We start from the raw sequence: 22,047 nt of genomic DNA on the forward strand, positions 1-22,047 counted from the left end.
TGAATCGTGTGGACGGCGTAGAAGGTCTGCAGAGAGATTTGGACAGGCTGAGTGAGTGGGCGAGGATCTGGCAGATGGAGTATAACGTTAACAAATGCGAGGTTATTCACTTTGGAAGAAATAATAGCAAATCGGATTATTATCTAAATGGAAAGAAATTACAACATGCTGCTGTGCAGAGGGACCTGGGGGTCCTTGTGCATGAGACGCAAAAACCCAGTCTGCAGGTGCAACAGGTGATCAAGAAGGCAAATGGGATGTTGGCCTATATCGCAAGGGGGATAGAATATATAAGCAGAGATGTCTTGCTGCATCTGTACAGGGCATTGGTGAGGCCGCAGCTGGAATACTGTGTGCAGTATTGGTCCCCTTATTTGCGGAAGGATATATTGGCCTTGGAGGGAGTGCAGAGAAGGTTCACCAGGTTGATACCAGAGATGAGGGGTGTTGATTATGAGGAGAGACTGAGCAGATTGGGTTTGTATTCGTTGGAATTTAGAAGGCTGATGGGGGATCTTATAGAGACCTACAAGATAATGAAGGGGCTGGATAGGGTAGAGATGGAGAGATTCTTTCCACTTAGAAAGGAAACTAGAACTAGAGGGCACAGCCTCAAAATAAAGGGGGGTCAGTTTAGGACAGAGTTGAGGAGGAACTTCTTCTCTCAGAGGGTGGTGAATCTCTGGAATTCTCTGCCCACTGAAGTGGTGGAGGCTACCTCGTTGAATATGTTTAAATCACGGATAGATGGATTCCTGATCGGTAAGGGAATTAGGGGTTATAAGGATCAGGCGGGTAAGTGGAACTGATCCACTTCAGATCAGCCATAATCTTATTGAATGGCGGGGCAGGCTCGAGGGGCTAGATGGCCTACTCCTGCTCCTATTTCTTATGTTCTTATGATACTGTATAGTAGCACAGTAATGCAGCGTTCTGGAGACTTAGTATGCCACCCTTCACCACGATTCCTCTGAAATTACTTTCCAATTTCAGTGGGCCATTTGGCAAGAGATGTAGAATGAAAGCAGAGATTTCTACAAAACAGAGAATAGGAGAGGGAGAGAAACAAAACAGCGTAAAGACTCAACATGTATTGCTCTTGTGTATCTCTTAGTTGAAAGTTTAAACACAACATAAAGCACACTGCCCAGCTCTCAGGGAAGCTGCTTGAATCATGACAGCAATTGTTTACCAATCCACAAAGTAGTAACATTAATTTGTTCAAAATCCATATTTTCCAGTTATGGAATGCTAACCGTCTTGAAAAAGAAACGGATTCCAAAATAACCAAAATCAAACCACCTCTTCCGAATAAACAATCCTCTTTGAAGATTTATTTATTTAAAATGTTTTATTCCTTGATGATCAAGTCAGGGGTCTTTTATTCATTGTGAACGATTCTGGATGTACTCTTCAAGTAGTGCCATTAATTAAGCTGTAGGTCAGCTCATCTGGGAAATGGCAGCCTGCAAACGATTTAGCCCTTTCATACATGTCATTCCTCATTTGCTTCAAAGTATGGACTTGTAAGAAACCAGCTTCCAAGATTGTAACGGATTGTTGTCAACCGCCACTGACAATGAAAAGTTAAAGTAACAAATTTTAAAGACAGATGTTCCAGGTATTGTAAAAGAAATCTTGAAATGCATGAACTTTCACCTCGAGACTCAACTATCAAAATGTTCTCCTGGTTCGCTTCTAATCCTCAACCCCTCAAGAGTCAGTCCTTCCAAAACTGTGGCAACCACATCTTAGTCTGGATCAAGCCCCACTCAAGCCCTTACTCTTTAGTCTACATTGGCTCCCAGTCCCACATTACCTCAAATTTGGAACTCTCATCCTCAATGGTAAATCCTCCCATGGATTCACCCCTCATTACCTATGAAACGTGTTGTTGTACTACAACCCATTCTTCCTCAAAGTACCTGCTCCTCCGATTCTAGTTTCTTCTGCATTTAGTGGCTATGCCATCAATTACCTGGATCCAGTGTTGTAGACTGCCCTTATTAAACACCTCATTCTTCCGCTCCTTCCCCATATCATCAGCCTTACAACCCTCCAAGATGCCTGCTCTCCTGCATTCTGGCCATTTATCCAGCCCGGATTTTCACAGCACTATCAGTGGCAGCCGTACTTTCTATGTCACCAGCCACCATGAACATTGGTCAGAGGCCCTTTTATAAGCTTGGAAAGGGAATGATGATAATCAAATCTGCCATGTGAAAACACTAAAATCAAGCCCTTTACCAAGTCCACACATGCAATTGTTTCCTCAAGGCTTGTTGGGTAGCAATCAGCAATGAGGAAGAAAGAAAGAGTTATTTATACAGTGCCTTTCACAGTCTCAGGATGTCGCAAAGTGCTCCACAACCAATGAAATACATTTTAGTTTTAAGTCACTGTTGTAAGCTAGGGAAATGCTGCAACAAGTATGCACAGAAAGGATCCCACAAATAACAGAGATTAATAACTGGATACTTGACTTTTTAGTTATGTTGGTTTTGGAGTAAAGGCTGGCCAGTACTCCCCTGCTGTTCTTCAAACAGTGCCATGAAAGCTTTAATTTAACATCCTTTCTAAAAGGTGGCATCTTCAATCATGCAGCATACTCTTAAATTGTACTGAAATGCCAAACTAGATTATGTGGCAAGTCTTTAAAATGGAGCTTGAAAAATAATATTCTGACTGAGGCAGAACTGTAACACCTTTGTTAATTGATCTCTCTCTACCTCAGGGAACCATAGGCCAACTGCAATACCTCAACACTTAGCTTAGATAAAAAGGAGGTAAGGCAACACAGACCTGCAATCTGATGACCGAGAGGACTCAATCCCACAAGAAGTGAGAACAGTTGTTTTAAGATTAAACAATTGCAATTTGTAAAAATGTGCATAACATTCAGAATTATTGCTCACCTGCATAACTTTTTGTTGTATCTCCTCAAGTTGAGTACGTTTATTACGCTGTCTGCAGACTTCCTGATACCTAGTGTATTGTTCTCGTAGAGAATCCAGTAGCTTCACTACTTTGGGCTGAGCTAACAATTCATCATCCATTGGGGACCATGACATACCCCCTTCTAACCCATTAAAGCGGCGCTGCTGCAATTCTGATAGTAGTTCATGACCTTTAGAGTAATTATAGAAAATATTTAAACACTAATTCACATATACCAATGGTACAAACATCTCTTACTTCAAAACTGAAACACGCAATTTTGAAACAGACATAAGTTAACAGGCATCTGTTTGTTCAAAGGGAGGAACTGATCCAGCATACAACTACTGTGGCGACAGAAGCAAATCATAGGCTGGGAATTCTGCGGCAAGTAACTCACTTACTGACTTCTCAAAGCCTCTGAGAAGTCAGTAACTGAGTTACTTGCTGCAGAATTCCTTGTGCCATCTACAACGCACAAGTCATGAGTGTGATGGAATATACTCAAGTTGCCTGGATGAGTACAACGCCAACAACACTCAAGAGGCTGAACACCATCCAAAACAAAGCAGTCTACTTGATTGGCACTCCATCCACCACCTTAAACATGTATTCCCCTCAACACCGACACACAGTGGCAGCAGTACATACCATATACAAGATGCATCTCAGCAAATCACCAAAGCACCTTTAACAGCACCTTCCAAAGCCGCAACCTCTATCAACTAGAAGGACAAGGATAGCACATGCATGGGAACACCATCACCTGCAAGTTCCCCTCCAAGCCACACACAATCCTGATTTGGAACTATATCGCCATTGCTTCACTGTCACTGGATCAAAACCTTGGAACTCCCTTCCTAACATTACTGTGGGTACATCTAAACCATGTGGAATGGCAATGGTTCAAGAGGCAGTTCACACCACCTCCTCAAGAGTAATTAGGGATGGGCAACAAATGCTGGCCTAGCCAGTGACGCCCACATCTCATGAAAAAAATATTAAAGTATTTTCTCAGGCACTGATTATGTCCTTGCAAGCACAATGATTTCTGCTTTATGTGCATTTCTCGGACACTATAACAAATCCTCTTTGTAAAGAAGTCTTGCTGTTATGTCACCTCCCTTTACTAAGATAATATAGAGACTGTCCTAAGGGAACTAAAAGAAGAATTTGATATCTTATCGCTTAATGCCAAAGTAAGGAAGCATTTGTTTGTGATTAGCATTCATGCACCTCATTTAGTACATGAAATAGCAGCAGAATTCAAATAATATTTGGATTTTAGTGTTCATGTTGCATCATGAAAATGCTCTGTTTATGCTACAGAAAGTTTCAGACATCAACAAAAAAGAAACTTGTCCACTCTCCCACAAAGAGGGGCGATTGCAGCAGTCTGGGTCAGAGCACAAAATAACACATAGTAAGCCTTATCTAAAATAAAGCCCCAACTTGTCAGCGATGTTGAGTGAAAATGGGAGGGATTTAGAGTTTTCCGTAATTTCCGAGATTTTCACCACGACAAAGAGCCTCTCCATAGTGGCAATCATCCAAGCCACAATGTAGGAAATGCAGCAGCCCATATGAAAACAGCAAGTTCCTATAAACAACAAAGTGATACTGACCAAGTGAATCTGTTTTCATGCTGTTGATTGAGGGATAAATATTGGCCAGGACACTGGGAGTAACTCCCCTGCTCTACACTGGGAGTAACTCAACTCTTCTCCAAAATAGTGTCATTGAGACTTTTATGTCTACCCAAGAGAGTAGATCAGTACTCGGTTTAACTTCTCATTCGAAAAGTGGCATCTGACAGTACAGCATTCCCCCAGTACTACAACAGAGCGTAGGCCAAGACTTTTGTGTAGAAGTCCCACAACATTTTGACAGTGGCGAAAGTGGTACTCATCAAGCCGCAGCTTACACCTTAAAAACCTTTCATGATCCCATTTATTCTATGTCTGCGGGAAGCTACACAAGGAAACAAATGAGCAGAATAGGCCTTTTTTCCATACAATATACGGAACATAACATATCCATTATTGGAATAAATTGCATGCAATTGGTAGCACTGGACCAAAGGCAACAGTTCGAAGTTTATTCAAGGTTAGCAGGTGCATGAATTATACATAATAAAGACAGAAAAACTCAGCAGGCCTGGTTGCATCTGTGAAGAGAGAAACAGTTGACATTTTGAGTCCATATGACCCTATGTTTTTCTCTTGATGAACAGCAGCAAAACAGTACTGCCTGTCGGAACCAAAAATGGGGGGACTGGATCAGAAATTACTAGAACATGGGAGCAGGTACATACTGTGACACTGACTGATTCACATATGTTTGGAAGCTAAATGGACAATAAACTTTTTAATTGCCAAAAAAGTGGGCATGTTCTAAAAAATGTCACTGTAATTTATAAGATAACTGTGTTTATAGAGGCTTAGAATCATAGAAATCATAGAAACCCTACAGCACAGAAAGAGGCCATTTGGCCCATCGAGTCTGAACCGACCACAATCCCACCCAGGCCCTACTCCCATACCCCTACATATTTTACCCACTAATCCCTCTAACCTACGCATCTCAGGACACTAAGGGCAACTTTAGCATGGCCAATCAACCTAACCCGCACATTTTTGGATTGTGGGAGGAAACCGGAGCACCCGGAGGAAACCCACGCAGACACGAGGAGAATGTGCAAACTGCACACAGACAGTGACCCAAGCCGGGAATCGAACCCAGGTCCCTGGAGCTGTGAAGCAGCAGTGCTAACCACTGTGCTACCGTGCCACTTGTGCATGAAAAAGGAGTCTATCCTTTTAAACATCTGAAAAGTCCAATATCACAATATTATCTGAATTGTAATACATACACATAACACACAGGTGTTATTAGCGGAAGTAACTCAATAATTTTTTTTAAAGTGGCATTGATATTTAAGTTGCTATCCTACACATAAACAATCCAAAACAGATGCAGAGGTACAGCTTGGATCTGATTTTGCAGAACAAATCTATTTAACAAGTTAATTGCAGAATTAAATTTAGTATTTTCTATGGCAATTAAAATATTTTTGAAGACTTAATATTCATTAGAAAAAGCTACCTGTTTGCAAAACCGTTTCTGGATCCACGGAAGGAAGAAAACTGTATTCCACAGGTCTATCAATGTAAACAAGAAGTTAAACTTTCTAGATGCCACACAGGGTGCAAAACAAAATCACAGAGAGCAGTTCCAGAACATAAAAATAAAAAATGGATTGCCAAACATTTCAAAAGAGTTGAGAAAGCACTACAAACTGCAAAATACATTAGTTTGCCCTTGGATATCTGTGCATTGTGCAACCCTATCTGGTGGTACTAATAGGTACTGTATGATATCTTATGCATAATAATAACTTAGATTTATTTTAAGAAATCTCACAACACCAGGTTAAAGTGCAACAGGTTTATTTGGAATCATGAGCTTTTGAAGCGCTGTTCCTTCACTCACCTGATGAAGGAGCAGCCCTCCGAAAGCTCGTGATTCCAAATAAACCTGTTGGACTTTAACCTGGTGTTGTGAAACTTCTTACTGTGCCCACCCCAAAGTATGACACTGAGCCACACAAAAGATTATTAGGTCAGATCACCAAAGGCTTTGTCAAAGAATTAGATTTTAAGAAGTGTCTTAAAGGAGAAATGTGAGATGGAGAGCTGGAGAGGTGTAAGGAGGTTATTTCAAAGCTTGGGGCCCAGTCAACGAAGGCACTCAATGGTGGAGTAATTATCACTGAAAATACACAATAAATGTGTCGAAGAGTGGTGCAGAGAAAGGAAGTTAAAAAGAGCAAAAGTAAAAATAATAAATTGATGGGTGCAGGTCTGGAGTGGAAACGAAAATGCGGTCGTGAATTGAAGCAGGGAAAGCTCTAGTTACATAGGTCTATTACCAAGAAGCTAAGGTACATAAAAACAGGATAGTAAAAAGGCAATAGGAAATAGATAGCGGTAACAGAAAGTAATCCAGAGTTAAAGTCTGAGGTCCTGTGGTGGAATAATGACAACTCAGGAAAGGTGAAATCAGCATGAAGTATTAACAAGCTGTTATTGGAGTTTGAAGGCAGGTAAAACAAGTTCAGAAGCTGTTAGGGTGTAGTGTATTGGAGGATGCATTGATAGAGGTATTTTCAATGGAATGAAGATCCAGGTGGTGTGAAGACTCAGATGCGAAGATTGGAGTACACACAAAATCTAAAAGCAGCAGAAGATTTCTCTGCTGATATTTTGGTCAGTGGAGTGGTTTTGGAGTGGACTGAAGCTGAAAAACCAGTCGAACCAGTGGCCTGCAGGGTGACCAACTCTGATATGAAATAAATTAAAGGACACTTTTACCATGGGAGCAGGGGTGAGGGATGGGTGACAGAGAAGGTTTTTTTTATTTGTTCATGGAAGCCCATCCCTAATTGCTCTCTGGAAGGTAATGGTGTACCGCCTTCTTAAACACTACAGGCCATGTGTTGTATGAACACCCAAAATATTGTTCGGAAGGGAGTTCAAGAATTTTGATTCAGCAACATTGAAGGAAGGGGTACTTAAAAAAAGAGAATGGGTGGGAGGAGGATGCACCTTAACAAGCTAGCAAAGCAGTGCTTCACAAACTATTTTTAATGCGGCCTCATTTTAACATTTGAAAATTAACATGCCCCCAGACGTCAACAAAGACAAAATGGCAATAAGGCAGCATCATGACATTCAGTATAGAATTCAAAAAGTTCACATATTATATAGATCAACATACTATATGTGATGTAAATAGGCATCTGTACTTTGTAGTAATTAGCAAAAAATGACCGTAACTTCCAAGCTCCAGGGCACCCCTAAAGATGCACTGGAAACCCCACCCTAGAGGTTCACAGATAAGGTTTAAAGAGCAAACGTCCCTGGGTAATCGCCCTGTCAAACATCCGAAAATGTGATTTCAATTGCAAACTTCGGATAGTTACATCAATAGTTACCCAGAAAAAGCTAAAAGAAATAAAATCTCTTTCTCAGACCCACACAGAGCCTCCACAGGACTCTCCTCACATCCCGAACCCCCAGGGTTCCCCCCACCCATTAACTACTCCTGCCCATGTGACTTCCCATCTCGCAGTGTTTCCCCTCATTCCCCAGATTTCACAAGCCCCAGGACTACACCCCCTGAAGGGAATTCCCCACCCACAGAATTTCCCCCACACCCAAGACGACTCTTTGCCACACTCCCTCACCAGGCCCAAATCTCACCCCACCCCTATCCTTCAGATCAAATTCAACTAGATGGCCCCTCCTCTCCCATCCCCCTTCTGGCCAGATGCATGGTTATAGGATAATAGAATCCCTACAGTGCAGGAGGAGGCCATTCGGCCCATCAAGCCTGCACCGATAACAATCCCACCCAGGCCCTAGTTCTGTAACCGGATCCTGACACTAAGGGGCAATTTAGCATGGCTAATCAACCTAACCTACACATCTTTGGTCTGTGGAAGGGGAAACTGAAGCATCCAGTGGAAATTCATGCAGACACGGGGAGAACATGGAAACTCCACATAGACGGTCACTCGAGGCCAGAATTGAACCTGGGTCGCTGGTTCTGTGAGGCAGCAATGCTAACCACTCTGCCACTGTGCTGCCCAATTACAGTGAGGAGCTCCCTTGGGAAATGACTGACTATACAGGAGCCATCTTGAATTTCATATGTTGATCCTGGTCTCAGTCAGATTAAACACTACCTCAAATTGAAATATACTAAGTTTTGCATCAACATTTCCTTTGTTTAAAACTGCTTGGTAAAATTCTGAGAACATGCTTGGCTAAAGATTAAGGGCACGATCTTACCAGCTGTTCAAGTCCCACTGCCGCTGCAGCAAGGACAGAGAATTTAGCGCTTAGCCAAATCTCCATTCACTGCAACGGGATGAGAAAATCTTGCCGGCATGAACAGCCATAAGATTCCATCCTACGAATTTAAATGAATGCCATCATAAATCTGCGAGAAGGCGCAACTGTACATGGTATTGTTTGCATACAACAAATTAGCTTTTTCAGACTTTTCTGAAACAGTTCAAGAATGCTGCATATACAATTTCCAATATACTGCATACCCCTCTGCCAACTGAAATTCAAGAGTGGGATTAGAATTGACAAAAAAATAAATCTAGGCAAATTGGAGATGCAATGACCTGGAAGTAGGTTAACCCTATGAAGAAAGGTCTCCGAAATATTAACTCAATATTAATTGATGAAATTGTTTTGCATTGCCAGCATTTTTATTTTCTTTATCCGATCCAAGCAAGACGTTTATCATTGAACAAGTTCAAAATTAGGAGGCAGAAGTATAAAAATGTATCGTATGGAATCTTTTTACCAACATAGTTGAGAATTAAGTCAACAGGAAAAGTCATTGAAGTAAACAGTATGAGTTTTTGAAATACAATTGTTCTATAGAGAGAAGCAATTGAGGGATATGGTAATAAGATGCATAGATTGGTTCATGAAAAACAAATGGGCTTCTTGGCATTAATGGTCTTTTCTTCTTCTTAAAAACATTGTTCTAATCTAGTAATCGGTTTTATTTATAAAAATATAATCCAGCCTGAATAATTTATTAACTAATGATCACTAAGTTTTTATTTTTAAGAAGCATTACATCCTCTTTTAAGTTGAGTTTTATAGCCATCTGAAATATTGCACATCTCAAGCATTGCTTTATTATTAGTGGCTTGGCCTGAAATGATTCTGGAAGCCACATTAAGGTTATTAAATGTCATTTGTGAAAACTGTTTAGAGTTTTGTCTGTTGTTAACTGCCATCAGGCTAACATCAGCCAACTAATAGAAATGAAGCATTTAAATGAGTTAAATTAAAACGCTACATTCTGTAATACCTACAGTGAAATGCTAGAAATAATGGGCAGAACTTTCAACATTCGAGTGGGTGAAAGATGAGTAATATCAGATGAGCTGGCCATTAAAAATAGAAATTGGATTCCAATGGGAATTCCATTCCAATGGAAAGATTGATCAGAACAGAATAAGGAGCTTGCTGCCACAGGAAGGTTCTGAGGCAAACAGCCTGAGGGAGAAAGAAATTGAAAGATATGCTGATGAGGTTCAATGAGGAAAGGATGGCTTCTGTGGACCATAGACACTGGCATGGCGCCCACTGAGCTAGTTGGTCCATTTCTGTAACATAAATACTTCATAATGGGGCCGATTTTACCAAATCGGCTCCAAGTGCCGGGTGCAGTCGTAAATCAGACCCGCGCCCGGCAGCCACGCTCCAGCGCCCCCATACGCCTTTTTTCAGCGTGGGTCCAGTGGGCGGGGCCTAGGGCATTTGCATCTGTCGGAGCCCCGAACTGCGCACGCAGAGTTCAGATTTGCCAGCACTCAGCGTGTCCAAGCGCGAAAGTCAAAGGCAGTGCTGACAGTGGGAGGCAGAGACATCACATCCCCCCCACCCCCCTCAGGGAAGAGACGTCACATCCCCCCCCCTAACCCCCCCCCCCCCCCTTTCAGGGTAGAGACGTCACATCCCCCCCTCACCCCGGGAAGAAATGTCACATCCCCCCCCTACCCCTCCCCCCCCCCCTCAGCGAAGCGACGTCATCCTACCCATCAGGACCCCCGGAGCAAGGCCAGGATCCAGGATCGCAAGATGTTTTCGACGGACACCAGCGATCAAGGTAGGTCGGGGGCCCGGGGGGTCTAATCCGGGGGTGGGGGAGGGGGCTGCTGGCGGGGCCTGCATCCTAGGGTGGTCCGATCGGGGGGGGGGTTCACGGGGGCAGTCCGCGAAGGGTGGTCGGGGGCGCTTCGGCGGTTCAGTTGCTGAATTGAAGCCCTATCGGACTTGAATTCAGCAACACGGTAAATGCGTGGGCGCCGATTGGATCGGAACCTCATAAAGTGGGAATCCTTGGGTAAGTTGGGTGCGGGCTTCATTATGCCAATTTAAATGCATGCAAATGCATTTAAATCGGCCCGCTGGCTGATTCGGGCACGCGCCAGATTGGCGCCCAGATCGGCCGTTGGTAAAGGCGCGATTGGCCTTGGGTCAGGTCTGGACCGCGTTTTAGGCCCAACGCCCAACTTTACCACGAAATTTTGGTAAAATCGGGCCCCAAGTGTTTTACCTTGCCTCTGAAATTGAAGGTTTTGATGAATGTGTTACTCTTTTGTGAATTTTACTATATTCAAGGTCAAGGATATTGATTCTAAAAATGGGATGTTTCTTCCTTTCGGACTCTCCTTAAAAATCAAGCATCTGTCCGATTATCCCAGGGGCCATTTTCCTGGAAACAGGATGGAGATGTCATGGCAGACCAATTCAATTATCTAAGGGTCCACCAATTTTCCAGTCAGCCTTGAAGTCCCAGAGGCATCACAGAACACCGTAGCTGCCTGGAAACAGCTTCCAATCAGCAGAAAATGTTGAAGCGATTGCATCTTCATCGAGGGACACTGCAGAACTCATATACCACAAAGATGGCCTACTGCTCCTTCTGAACTGGAGAGCCTCCGGATGGCATTCCAGCTTCAAGAGTCCTTAATTGGATAGCAAATCCGCCCCCTGGCCATTAATTGGCAAAGTTGGGAAAACTGTTTGCTCCATAGTGCAGAATGCTGGGCCTTACTCGAGTTGACAGTAGGGTCATGAAGCCCAAGAAGAAAATCCAGCCCATAAGCTTTAACATCTATAGGCTTGAAAATATCAGAGACAAAAATCTGTACTTTATGAAGAAACGGAGGAGAAACTTTCAAATTAATTAACCCTTTACAAATCTGCATGATAAAAGAAGTAGCAATCTTAAAGAAATCTGAGGCTGAGTTTGTATTAGACATGACTGCAAAGAAAATTAAAGAATAAACTTAAAGTCATAATGTCATAACAAAACCATAAATCATTACATACACATTTTATTCCTACCTTTCTTTCTCCTGTTGATTGCCTCTCTCAGATCCATTATTAATTAGAGCTAGTTCATCCAGCAGTGATGTAGATTCCTTTGTAAATTTTTCAAAGACCTAAGTTCAATAAGAAAAATACTTTCTCCTCAATTATTCAGCTTTAAAAATTTCACTTTCAAGCTGCTATTCAAGTTCAAATTAACTTGCACAGAACAGATGCAGAATACCATTTGAATTCAACAATAAGAATCTGATTGATAAAAAAAAACTACTTTTCATTCAGTAAAATAGTATGAGCAAAAATCTGAAAAGTCTTTTAATTCACCAAAATCATATTAAAGAAAAATATACACATTTCTTAATCATTGCAATCTTGCCAACAAGATTGCTTTTACATCTTAAGTGATCCATCCTTGTTTTTCTTGAACAATGCTGAATTTCTATTCCTGTAAACATAAAGATGTTTCATATTTGATATCATTAAGGGAATTTTCAGGGTCCGTTCACCACAGGCACAATCTGGCTGCAAATTCTCACGAGAGTGCCATAACAGGATTTGCGGTAGGGAATCTCTTCCGCATGATATATTCAGGTTCACACCCAGTGGAGGCATGAGCTTGATTACCATTAGTTTGAATAGATTTAAATATTCTTAAAACCGCTCAATGACACCAACAGGAATAACTACTGGTCTCCAGCAATCCAGATGACCATGCCTGGGCTGTGGAAGCCAGTGTCCTGGCACTGTCAGGGTTGGAGCCTCTAGGAAACCCCATTGGAGGCTTCCCATTATGTGAGGATGGGGCAGGGGGGGGTTGTGCCTGCATAGCGGTGCTGGTGGGGGGTGTCATGGGTCACCTTAATGTCTGCAGTGATAGTGGGGGAGATGGGGCATTCATTAAGTGTGGGTGTGTTAGGCGAGAGATTGCCCCTCTGTGGTTGAGGGTTAGGGATGCTCCCCTTGTCTGCCGGGAATCCCAATGTCCTTGGTAGGGGAGTTTTTTAAACTTTAATTTGAGATTGCGGTGCCCTTTAAAATGGCACCCCAATCTCCTTGGAGCAGCCTTGCTGGTGTCTTTATGCCCCACCCCTCAAGAATGACGGCACAAAACATGGCCCCTGCTTTTTTTTTTGACGAAGTGTCAGAAGATCTGGAGTGAAAACCTGGCTGTTTCTCTGGAAGCATGTCAGTTTTCAGTCAGAACCTGACACTTCGCCATTTTTTAGGAAAATTCCACCCCATGTGTTTTGGTTAGCTCTAATGTGGAGACTTTCAGGTAAAAAAATAGTTTATACCAGACCAGTTTTGCTTCTTTCTTATTATGGCATCAATATGAGTAATCTGATTTTTAACATGGTTGTTACTGTTGGGTTCAAAACAAATACAATTTAAAAACTATTGAATTTTTCAATTTGAGACAACTGCTGAATTTCGTGGGAAGCGGTTTGACTCAAGAGAACAATTGTGCTGGAGTAAGAGAGAAAAGATTGATTTGTTGTAATTGTTTATGTTCTCTTCTTCAGGAGATTCAAAGGATAATGGGTCCCTTGTGAACAATATACTGGCCTTTATGATTGGATTATCACCAATATTACTTTTAAACTGTTTTTCATGCTCCCATGTGCTCTTTAAATTATAAGTACAACCTGTAAATGTTCAACAGGTTACATCAGTCCAACAATGCACTTGGTGGTAAACTTGAAAAATGTTATGGTTCTGTATGTCCTTGCAATACTTCAAATAAAGTTATTGCTTTTGGTGATTTGAGAGAAATTCTAACAGGGATATTTTGTTCATTTGCTTTCACTGCATATGCAGAATTGTTCAAGGGTCACCAGGAATACCACTACACAAAATATGGGGTGCTCAAACAACTCTCAGAGAATCTATGACATGAATGATTGTGTTTATACAAATTTAAGTTGCTTGAATTATATTAACATGGGAAATCATTAAATTTGATTGAATTGAGAAAGTGAAATGCCAGCAACTCTAATGTTACAATTAATCAACATTTTACACACGTTTACTGCATGGAGCACAAGGCAGCAAAAAGACACAAATATACTTTATTTTTTCTTGGCAGATGACCGACTTCAAGCTCTGAGGCAACCTATGCATCGAACAATAAGCATGCTGAGTTAGCACTCTTGGCAATAGGATGGGGTCCTTGGTGATTCTTTCACTGTAAAATCACATGAATTCCTGATTGCATTTGGATTTAAATGAATGAGAAAAGCAGCCATCGCATGCAATACCAGAATTCCCTGAAGAAATGTCAATGAATGCAATCAATTCATTGAGCTATTAAAATGAACAGGACCAGTTCCAAGAGAGAAACTGAGAGGAGGCTGCAACATTTGAGACAGAAAAAAGGAAAACAACCTACAAATCATCTTGAGCAATGGCATTTCTCAGGAACATAACCTGGAAGGTAAGAAATGATCCGCATGCTCTCAAAACTAAAAGCTCTTGTCACGGATGCACGGTACACCGTGCACTACACTACAAAGGTCTCCCGAAGGATACTAAGTCAGGTATGAATTTCTTTTCACTATTAATCTTCATTGGGCCGTGGGGGTCACTGGCCAGTTCAACATTCGCTGTCCATCCTTAATTGCCCTTGAAAGGAATGGCTCGCTAGGCCATTGCAGAGACCAGATCAGAGACAACCACATAGCTGTGGACCTAGAGTTACATCCAGGCCAGATTTCCTTCCCTAAAGGACATTAGTGAACCAGATAGGCAGGTCCTCATTCTTTCATGCTATTGAGAGGCACATGTGCCTTCTGATAATATAAGCAAAGCAGGAGAGGCAATCCTATCAGCAAGGTAACAGAAGACGGAGGTGTTCCTTTCTGAAAAATTCTCAACCTCCAGAAAACACGTGCTGGCATGTCAATGAGAATGTGCTGCAGTGAATTATTTGTATTCAGTTCACTGTCATCCTGTTTCAATGTTAAAGCACTAAGTTGCATATTTTCTGTATGTCAATTTAAGGGGACAAAGTAGGCAGTATGCCACATCAGTAACCCAAGGTGGCAATGGTTAGCACTGCTGCCTCACAGCGCCAGGGACCCGGGTTCAATTCAAGGCTTGGGGTCATTGCCTGTGTGGACTCTGCATGTTCTCCGTGTCTGTGCTCTGGTTACCTCCCGCAGTCCAAAAGACATGCTGGTTAGGTGCATTGGCCATGCTAAATTCTCCCTCAGTGTACCCAAACAGGCACCGGAGTGTGGTGACTAGGAGATTTTCACAGTAACTTAGGGGGCGATTCTTCCATCACGACCCGCAAACTTTCTGGCGGGTTGGGTTGGGAGAATCACATGTCGGCCATTTCGCGGGATTTGCGCATATGTTCCCGACGCATGCACGTCTCCCAGAGCCAGTGAACAGGCGCAGTTGGGACTGCGCTGGAAACTGGCGGGAAGAGGGGTAAGTGATTTTAATCTGTTTTAAATACATTTTAAATGTAGTTTAACTGTCAATATCGGGCCTAGCACGGAACGTGCCGAGCCTGATAGCATCTCCCACCCCGCCAGGAGTACTTCATTCCGGTGGGGTTTAGAGTAGCTCCCCATGTTTGGGGAACTAGCAGGAGACCCTGCCAGAGTGAAGGGGAGGCAATCAGGGCCCCCCAGAGGGTCGGGCGGCAGGGTGGTGGTGCCCCCTTGGCTTGGGCACCCTGGCAGTGCCACCCTGTGCCCCCCTGGCACTGCCCAAGGGGCAAAGTGCCCATGCGGAGGGGACACCTTGGCACTGCCCCATGCCTGGAGGCAGGGCCGGGGGGGGGCAATTGGGGGGTCCCGTTGCCACTCTGCATGGGAATCCCCAATCTGGGCTGGAGGGAGGCCAGCGATTGGGGCAGGCTGGGGGGGGGACGGGGACGACATCAGGGTGCTCCCGGAGAGGAGGAGGGGAGTCGGGGCCGCGATCGGGCTGTGGGGTGAGGCTGGAGGGACAGCACTGTGGGGGTCCCGGGCTGGCCAGCACAAATGGGGAGACTGACAGATTGGGGCCACTGTGCATGCGCAGAGTTTCAGAGCTGTCAGCCTCGGGCGCAAATAGACTCTGCCCCCCCACCCCCCGGGTTTTTAATTATATTCACGATTGTGAGCTCTACAGTGCACAGAGAGGAGAGATTCGGGTCTGAAGTTGCATAGAAAAAACAGTCGTGATCTAGACCAGTTTTCTCGCCAATTCAGCACTTTTGGGAGAATCGCCCCCTTAACTGCAGTGTTAATGTAAGCCTACTTGTGACACTAATAAATAAATAAAAAACTTTTCAAGCTCAGACATTTCTGAGCCTTCCTGATGTCTTTAGTTGTGATGTCATAAATGTATCATCGTAATACAGAGCTAACATTTCAAAATTCCTGCAACCATATTATTTAAATATGAATTATAAAATTATAAGTCAACATACTTTCCAATATTTACAAAGTGAGATGAAGCAATAGTTCTATTGGCTACTAAAGTTTGGAGAAATGTTTTGAACTTTACTGGGCTGCCAGTTGAAATTAGATAGATGACTTACATACAGCATGGATTCTGCTGTCTTCAATTTAACCTCTCTTCTGACATTCAGCAGTGGGTCTGACAATTACATCATTCAGCCTCAACTGCAACTTCAACTGTAGTCTTTTTGAGGCTATATCAATAGGTGGAGACAGTGGGAAAAGACTCCTGCACCAAAAGAGCATTGAAGTTTTGTTCACATTCCTTGTGGGGCCAAAAGGAGCAGGAGTTGATTGGCATTATGCTGATGAGGCCCTAGAAGGGAGAAGGACACTTGCTTTGCCCTTTTTAACCCACTCAAGGTTAAAACCAACTTGAATATTCATACCTACCCCTTTACCTCCTCTCTGCTCACCATCCAAGGGCCTAAACACACTTTTTTAGGTGAAGCGCTTTATGTGCACCTCCTTCAATTTGATCTATTGCATTCGCTGTGCCCAATGTGGTCTACTCCACATTGGAGAGACCAAACGCAGACTGGGTTGCAGAACACATTTGGTCTGCCCGCAAGCAGGACCCAGACCTTCCTGTCACTTACCATTTCCTGCTCTCATGTTCACATATTTGTCCTTGGCCTGCTGCAATGTTCCAGTGAAGCCCAATGCAAACTGGAGAAACAGCACCTTATCTTCTGATTAGGCATGCTACAGCCTTCCGGACTGAACGTGGAGTATAACAACTTCAGACTGTTAGACTCTCTCCGCCACCTTCACCCCATTTTTATTTCTACCTATTTGTTTTCATTTCTTCCACTGATTCATTTTTCCATCCCCTATCCTATCTCGCTTCCTATCATTTTTTCCTTCCCTCCCCCCACCTCCCTAGGGCCATCTATAACCTGTTCCAGGTTGTCCCTTGACACACTGCTTACCTTTGTTCTGCCATTAAGACACTCTGATCTCTTAATGTGCCACTATCAGCAGCATTCTTCGCCATGATCACCACATTCCCTTTGTCCACGACATCTTTGTCGATCTCTCCCTAGCCTCCACCCAGCCCCTAATGCTCCACCCTTCCCTCCCCACAACAGTATAGATCTCATCCTATTTCCAGCTTTCTTTAGTTTTGCTGAAGTCATCCAGACTCAAAACGTTAGCTTTGTCCTCTCTCCACAGACCTGCTGAGGTTTTCCAGCATTTTAGTTTTTGTATCAGATTCCAGCATCTGCAATAACTTGCTTCAATTTTATTTTAGATCTATATTTAAAAATTCACAACTTGGTATAGCTTCTCTGTAGTTTACAGAATCAATACTTTACTCCCTTACCCCTATAATTAAAAAGGTACATTTTCAATTAAAATGAGAGCAATACTTAATAGCTAGATTGTGTAATTTAGTAGGTGACAATTCAATTCCAATTCTGAAATTAAAAACAAGAGAGTAATTATGAAGATCTAGATGTCGCATAGGTATCAAAAACATCTTTAATTGTTTATTAGCCTCCAGTAGTGAATGAGCAAACATTTCCCAATGCTTAATTGGAGGAAAACTAAAGCAATTGTTTTCAGTTCCTGCTCCAAATTCCTGTTCCCTAAATATTCTCTCTCCCTGTCTCCCTGAGATTAACTTTCTCCATCACCCAATTCCTAATCCTACTCTTCTCTTGCCAAGTGAATGTTATGAAAGATTCAATCTCACACAGTGTTTTTGGCTCTATGGGAAGACATGGGAGACATGCAGGCCTTCCTCTCTCCCTTGGAAGACATCATCAGCTTTACAGGACTGCTGGTAATCAGAGTGTAGGCTGCAGAACCCCACCAAACGGTATGGACTGTGGATCCTTTTCAAAGAAAGATTGATCCAAGAGAAAAGACTAAAAGTCACAAACAATTGAATTGTCTTGAACTAAAAAAACAGGTGTGTTTCAGCACACCTGTTTACAATCTTGATATCGGTAACATCTTCATGGGTTTCAGGAGACTTAAAATCTTTGGATCATGGGCAAAGCAACAACTATGATTATCTTCAAATGTAAGTATTGATTACTTCCCTCTCAGTAGCTCAATTTGCATTTTCCCTTTGATCCTTACTAATAAAACATAGTCACACTTAATTCGTGTGCATTCATTGACTCAACCAGTTAGTTATCCACTTCAAAAAAATCCTTTCTATTCCAGCTGTTCGTAGGAGCTCATCAAATATTGCGTTAAAATATTTTGTCTGTATTGAATCTATTGATTCCTTTTGTAGCTTAAACCTCAAAACACTCGTGTGAATTTGGCATTTGAGAGCCATCACATATACAGCCATGTTGACTACGTTTTACCATTTCATCGGGGATTTTCACAATAACTTCACTGCAGTGTCAATGTAAGCCTACTCATGACACTAATAAATAAACTTATCTTAAACGTCACCTTTCTTGTGATATATATTTCACAATATCTTGCAAATTGCCAACAACAACCTCACATCTATAGCTCTGTGCATTCTCCTTCCATCCACTTTTACCAGCCTCCCATACATTGACTCTGTCTACACTTCCCGCTGCCTCGGCAAAGCAGTCAGCATAATTAAGGACCTCACGCACCCCGGACATTCTCTCTTCCACCTTCTTCCTTCAGGAAAAAGATACAAAAGTCTGAGGTCACGTACCAACTGACTCGAGAACAGTTTCTTCCCTGTCGCTGTCAGACTTTTGGCTGGACTTACCTTGCATTAAGTTGATCTTTCTCTATACGTTTAAGTTAAGTTTATTTATTAGTGTCATGAGTAGGCTTACATTGACACTGCAGTGAAGTTATTGTGAAAATCCCCGATGAAATGGTAAAATGTAGTCAACATGGCTGTATATGTGATGGCTCTCAAATGCCAAATTCACACGAGTGTTTAGAGGTTTAAGCTACAAAAGGAATCAATAGATTCAACACAGACAAAATATTTTAACGCAATATTTGATGAGCTCCTACGAACAGCTGGAATAGAAAGGATTTTTTTGAATGGTATGTTTTGTCTGTATAGCGCGCAAGAAACAATACTTTTCACTGTATGCTCATACATGTGACAATAATAAATCAAATCAAAATATAAATTGACAACTTGTTTACCACACTCGTTCTTTGGCACAAAACTTGTTTAGTGATCAGAATCGATGCATGTCAAAATCCATTGAATGGCATTTGATATCTCCTATTTTACTTTATTTTGGTATCCAACGTGACTGGGTGTCTAGCCTTCTTTTTGTAACTTCAGTTGTTTTAACACTAAGGGCAATTTGTGAATCCAACCTCCCTCTCACCCTGTAAATTCAAACCCTGTAATTTGATAGCAGTCACCTGACTCAATTATACATCTGACATGAAAAAGTCATAAAGACATCTACTATTTCTCGGTCATTCTTAGGGTTCTTAAAGGGTCTTAATCGGTATTCTCTATCAAAATTTTATTACCTTTGTCACGATCGTGGTAGAAACCATTAAAGTTACGTATTTTGGAAATCTGAAAATCCAGGTATTTACTAAAAGAATGAAGCTGCAAATTCCACTGTCTAAAACAATTTTATGGCAAAAATCAAGAACACTAATACTTACTATACTCTACCTTATAGTCAGTTACATTAAAAACATTTAGAGTACTATGAACATAGATACGTAAACTGAAAAGTGAATTTCTCAATTCAAATTTCCTTCTACACCAGTTTGTCTTTAATCTCCAAAACTCAAGGCAGATACTTATTGGAAGATTAACCACTTGGTGTGAATAATGTTTCAAAGATAAAACTGAAGGTTGAGATTTCTTGGACCTTTCGCTTACTTCCAGTAAGGCTATCCCTTCAAATTTCCTCCAACTGCCCCATGGTTGTAGACTTCCCGTTAAACGCAGGCGGCGCTAGCCTCTTAAGCATAGCCACCTCAGATCAGAATTCTCCTGGTTCCAATGTGCTTTAACTCTGGAGCCTTGCATCCAGTAACTTTCTCTCTCTTCTAAGCTTGGCTGTCCCATAAGTCTGTTAATAGAGTTACTGTCAATAGAATCATTTAGTTATCAAAGGTTTAAACCCTTTTAGCTAGTGCATATAATTGCAACTGAATTTGGCTGGAAAATGTTCCCTGCAGACAGCTTGTTCTAAACTAAACTGCTTGAAAAACAGAACCACTCATACAGGAATCTACTCGCTATTGCAATCAATCTCTGTTTATCCTCTTACGGCTATTTATCTCCTAGAAGCTTGGTTACATGATCAGCTACTGGAAGTAAATTGCCTTTTACAAGTAAAGTTTATTTATTTATTAGTCACAAGTAAGGCTTACATTAACACTGCAATGAAGTTACTGTGAAATTCCCCTAGTCGCCACACTCTGGCTCCTGTTTGGGTCAATGTCCCTAACCAGCATGTCTTTCAGACTGTTGGAGGAAACCAGAGCACCCGGAGAAAACCCACGCAAACACAGGGAGAACATGCAGACTCCACAGAGACAGTGACCTAAGCCAGGAATCGAACCCAGGTCCCTGGTGCTAACCACTGTGCCACCGTGCCACCCACAAGAAACCATCTTCCAGAGAAACCTAGTTCTTAGAGGAACCATAACCACAACATAAATTATAGGTTTGGCCATCAGACATCATACATTAGTAGACAACTGAACTGACTTGAAAATGTATTTCTTCATTATCGCTGTTTTAAGCTCCCTCCCTAACAGGAGAGTGCAACTGCCTTCACTGCATAGACGGCCGCAGTCTAAAAAGGTGACTCACCAGCACCTTCTCCACGGCTGACAGTACACTGGAAAACTAAATTGTCCCTTTTTTTTTAAACAGCTCACAATTCAGTTCACTGTTGTCAAAGATATTACAGTAAGAAGTCTAACAACACCAGGTTAAAGTCCAACAGGTTTATTTGGTAGCAAAAGCCACTAGCTTTCAGAACAGGCTGTTCCTTCATCAGATGGGTGGGAGTTCTGATCACAAACAGGGCACAAAGACACAAACTCAATTTACATGAATAATGATTGGAATGTGAGTCTTTACAGCTAATCAAGTCTTAAAGGTACAGACAATGTGAGTGGAAGGAGCATTAAGCACAGGTTAAAGAGATGTGTATTGTCTCCAGGCAGGACAGCTAATGAGATTTTGCACATCCAGCAAGTTGTGGGGGTTACAGATAGTGTGACATGAACCCAAGATCCCGGTTGAGGCCATCCTCATGTGTGCGGAACCTGGCTATCAATCTCAACTCAGCGACTCTGCACTGTCGTGTGTCGTGAAGGCTGCCTTGGAGAACGCTTAACCGGAGATCAGAGGCCGAATGCCCGTGACCGCTGAAGTGCTCCCCAACAGGAAGAGAACAGTCTTGCCTGGTGATTGTCGAGCGGTGTTCATTCATCCGTTGTTGTAGCGTCTGCCCGGTTTCCCCAATGTACCATGCCTCGGGACATCCTTTCCTGCAGCGTAACAGGTAGACAACGTTGGCCGAGTTGCAAGAGTATGTATCGTGTACCTGGTGGATGGTGTTCTCGCGTGAGATGATGGCCTCCGTGTCGATGATTCAGCATGTCTTACGGAGGTTGCTGTGGCAGGGTTGTGTGGTGTCGTGGTCACTGTTCTCTTGAAGGCTGGGTAGTTTGCTGCGGACAATGGTCTGTTTGAGGTTGTGCGGTTGTTTGAAGGCAAGAAGTGGGGGTGTGGGGATGGCCTTAGCGAGATGTTCGTCTTCATCAATGAC

General features: G+C 42.5%; 1 protein-coding gene across 3 annotated transcripts in view; it reads right to left on the reverse strand.

Annotated features, from left to right (window-relative positions):
• Positions 1-22,047, reverse strand: part of sestd1 (SEC14 and spectrin domains 1) — a 150,618-nt gene that overhangs the window by 42,479 nt on the left and 86,092 nt on the right. For all 3 annotated transcript variants that reach the window (XM_078228494.1, XM_078228493.1, XM_078228495.1), the window contains 3 exons: positions 11,886-11,983; positions 6,043-6,098; positions 2,916-3,127 (listed from right to left, as the gene is read on the reverse strand). In XM_078228494.1, the coding sequence (XP_078084620.1) occupies positions 2,916-3,127; positions 6,043-6,098; positions 11,886-11,983 (366 nt within the window). The remainder of the gene's footprint in view (positions 1-2,915; positions 3,128-6,042; positions 6,099-11,885; positions 11,984-22,047) is intronic.

Source organism: Mustelus asterias, chromosome 14, assembly GCF_964213995.1.
Source record: "Mustelus asterias chromosome 14, sMusAst1.hap1.1, whole genome shotgun sequence".
Lineage (NCBI taxonomy): Eukaryota > Metazoa > Chordata > Chondrichthyes > Carcharhiniformes > Triakidae > Mustelus > Mustelus asterias.